At 36.4% G+C, this 2519-nt stretch overlaps 1 protein-coding gene across 1 annotated transcript; it reads right to left on the reverse strand.

Moving 5' to 3' along the window:
- Positions 1 to 1186: 1186 nt before the first annotated feature.
- Positions 1187 to 2122, reverse strand: OR4A127 (olfactory receptor family 4 subfamily A member 127). Its single transcript, XM_005613926.3, has one exon. The coding sequence runs from the start codon at positions 2120 to 2122 to the stop codon at positions 1187 to 1189; it is 936 nt and encodes a 311-aa protein (XP_005613983.3).
- Between the last annotated feature and the right edge of the window lie 397 nt (positions 2123 to 2519).

Below are 2519 nucleotides of genomic sequence, written 5' to 3' on the forward strand. Positions count from 1 at the left end.
TAATGATGTATGTTAAAATTTTAGCCTCCCTGACATTACTTGTCTTATTATTAATGCATGACTGTTAATGGCATAAGTGGACGTTCTAGATATGTGAGAACAATGTATACAGTCAAATAGAAAGAAAAGATAGTGCCTTTGAATTTAATTCAGTAACTGTTTATTTCCATCTTAATTTGTACAGATTTATTTCTGAAAAAGACGGAGAAACAAAGAAAAATAAAGGTACAACACATTACCTTCTGGCTCAGTTAAACTGGAAAAACAGTTCATAAGAAGAAAAACTAGTATCAGGCATAGGATTATTTGAAATACAGTAAATGTTCAGCAGAATACCAATAAAAAATACAGGGCAGGAATCAGAAATCTTCATGAATAAGAAAACATCAGGAGTGTGAATTATATGAAAGGCATGCACACTAAAGCACAGGGGTGGGGACGTTATAAGCAGAGGAGATGGCAGAAATAAAGCCATAGAGGTGAGATATTTTAGAGAATGTTTGGAGAATGTCATGGGGTTCCGTGTAGCTGGATGAAAGCATCCAAGCAAAGGGAAACATAGAAAGAAAGGTAGGGAAAGAGGAAAATCCCCTAACGTCAATTTCCTGTATGCCATATGTGATGCTAAATCTTCACTCAGGTTAGCCAAACTAATATTTCATCTTTAAGAAGTATAATATTTCCATATTTCACAGATATTTTTTAAATGGAGGTTCACATAATTAAACCAAATTGCCAAGACACAGAGATAAAAGGTTACAGAGTCAGTAGTCACCCAGGTTGCCCTGGCCCCATAACACCACACATTCTTCCAGTATATAAATTTTTGAAATCAGTAAAATCAAGTCAGACCTATTTCAGGAGATATCTGATAAACAAATGAGAAGGTAGGATTATATTCCAAGGAAAATAGAGTTCCAAATAAATTTTTGGAGAGAGGAGTTGTGACATGATTAGAGGCACACTTTAGAAGGGCATGTGAATTACTCAAATTAATGTAGTCACACTTGGAACTAGTTGGACCTTATAAAGTGCAGATAACATTCTGAATAACAGTGACTTGCATTTTTGGCTCATACTTTGTCAGAGGTCATTTAGTCCAACTTCCCAAAGAAACCTTATATGCTTTCAAAACATCTCAGATGATAAACGCCCTGAGGACACAGGATTGAAAGCACAATGAATATTATCTTAGTTGCTTTAATTTTAAATATGCCATTTGAGACCATACCTTCCGCATGGCAATTTTCATCTCCATATTTCTCAGGGTATAGATGAGAGGATTCAGCATGGGGGCAATCACAGTATAAAACACAGAGACTTCCTTATCTTTGTTCTCACTCCCTGCAGGTAGAACATAAATATAGATACAGGGCACAAAGAACAAAACTACAACCATAACATGAGAGCTACAGGTTGAGAGTGCTTTGCGTCGCCCTGCAGAGGAGGGTGTCCTAAGATTATATAATATGAGTATATAAGAAGCTACCAAGACAAGAAAAACAACCACCACCACCATCCCTGAATTTGCAATCATTAAGATATTAACAACATGAATATCTTTGCACACCAGTTTCAAAAGAGGCTTCACATCACATAAGTAATGATCTATCTGATTAGGACCACAGAAAGGTAAATTGAGTATTATGAGAAGTAGAGCAATAGAGTGCCAAAAGCCCACAACCCAGGCCATGATGATCAACATGTTACACCTCTGCCAGTTCATGATGACCATGTAGTGCAGGGGCTTGACAATGGCAACATAGCGATCAAAAGCCATGCACACTAAGATGAATATTTCCACAGCAGCCAGCAAGTGGGCAGTGAAGAGCTGGGTCATACAGTTGTTATAGGAAATATTTTTTCTTACCGCAGCTAAATCCCTGATTAGCCGGGGGATCACAGTGGAGGTGTAGCAGAGGTCCATGAGGGAAAGGTGGCAGAGAAAGTAGTACATGGGTTGTTGGATTAGATGGCTGCAAGCGATTGTGAGTAAGATGGTGGAATTCCCCATTAAGACGGCCATGTAACAGAGGAGGAACAAGAAAAAGAAGAGTAGCTCTATTTGCTTATTTTCCCACAGCCCCAAGAAAACAAATTCTGTGATATTCTGATTTCTCATGAGGTTAAGGTGAGTCCAGAGTATACAACAGAACCTTGGTTTATCTGAAATGACAGAGAACATAGTATATCTTCAATAATATTTTTTTTTTAAGTTTTGGAACATTTAAACACAGAAAAAAAGTGATTTAGGCCATAAAGGATTCATTACGGACTTTTAAATCGTTTTCTGATAACTGGCATCATTATATTTCAAATAATATTCAATGAGAGCATATTTTATGTCTGGAACTTTTGTAAACATTTTGTACGCACTTAACTAATAAAAACTCATTAGTTACAATTCTGATACTCACTTTATATATGAAAAATAGAAAACGGTGTGTTCACTTCATTCCACAAAATCATTAAGATATTAAGTAGCAATTTACAACATGAGTGTATCTGATGTCATTTTC

This window comes from Equus caballus, chromosome 12 (assembly GCF_041296265.1).
Source record: "Equus caballus isolate H_3958 breed thoroughbred chromosome 12, TB-T2T, whole genome shotgun sequence".
NCBI lineage: Eukaryota > Metazoa > Chordata > Mammalia > Perissodactyla > Equidae > Equus > Equus caballus.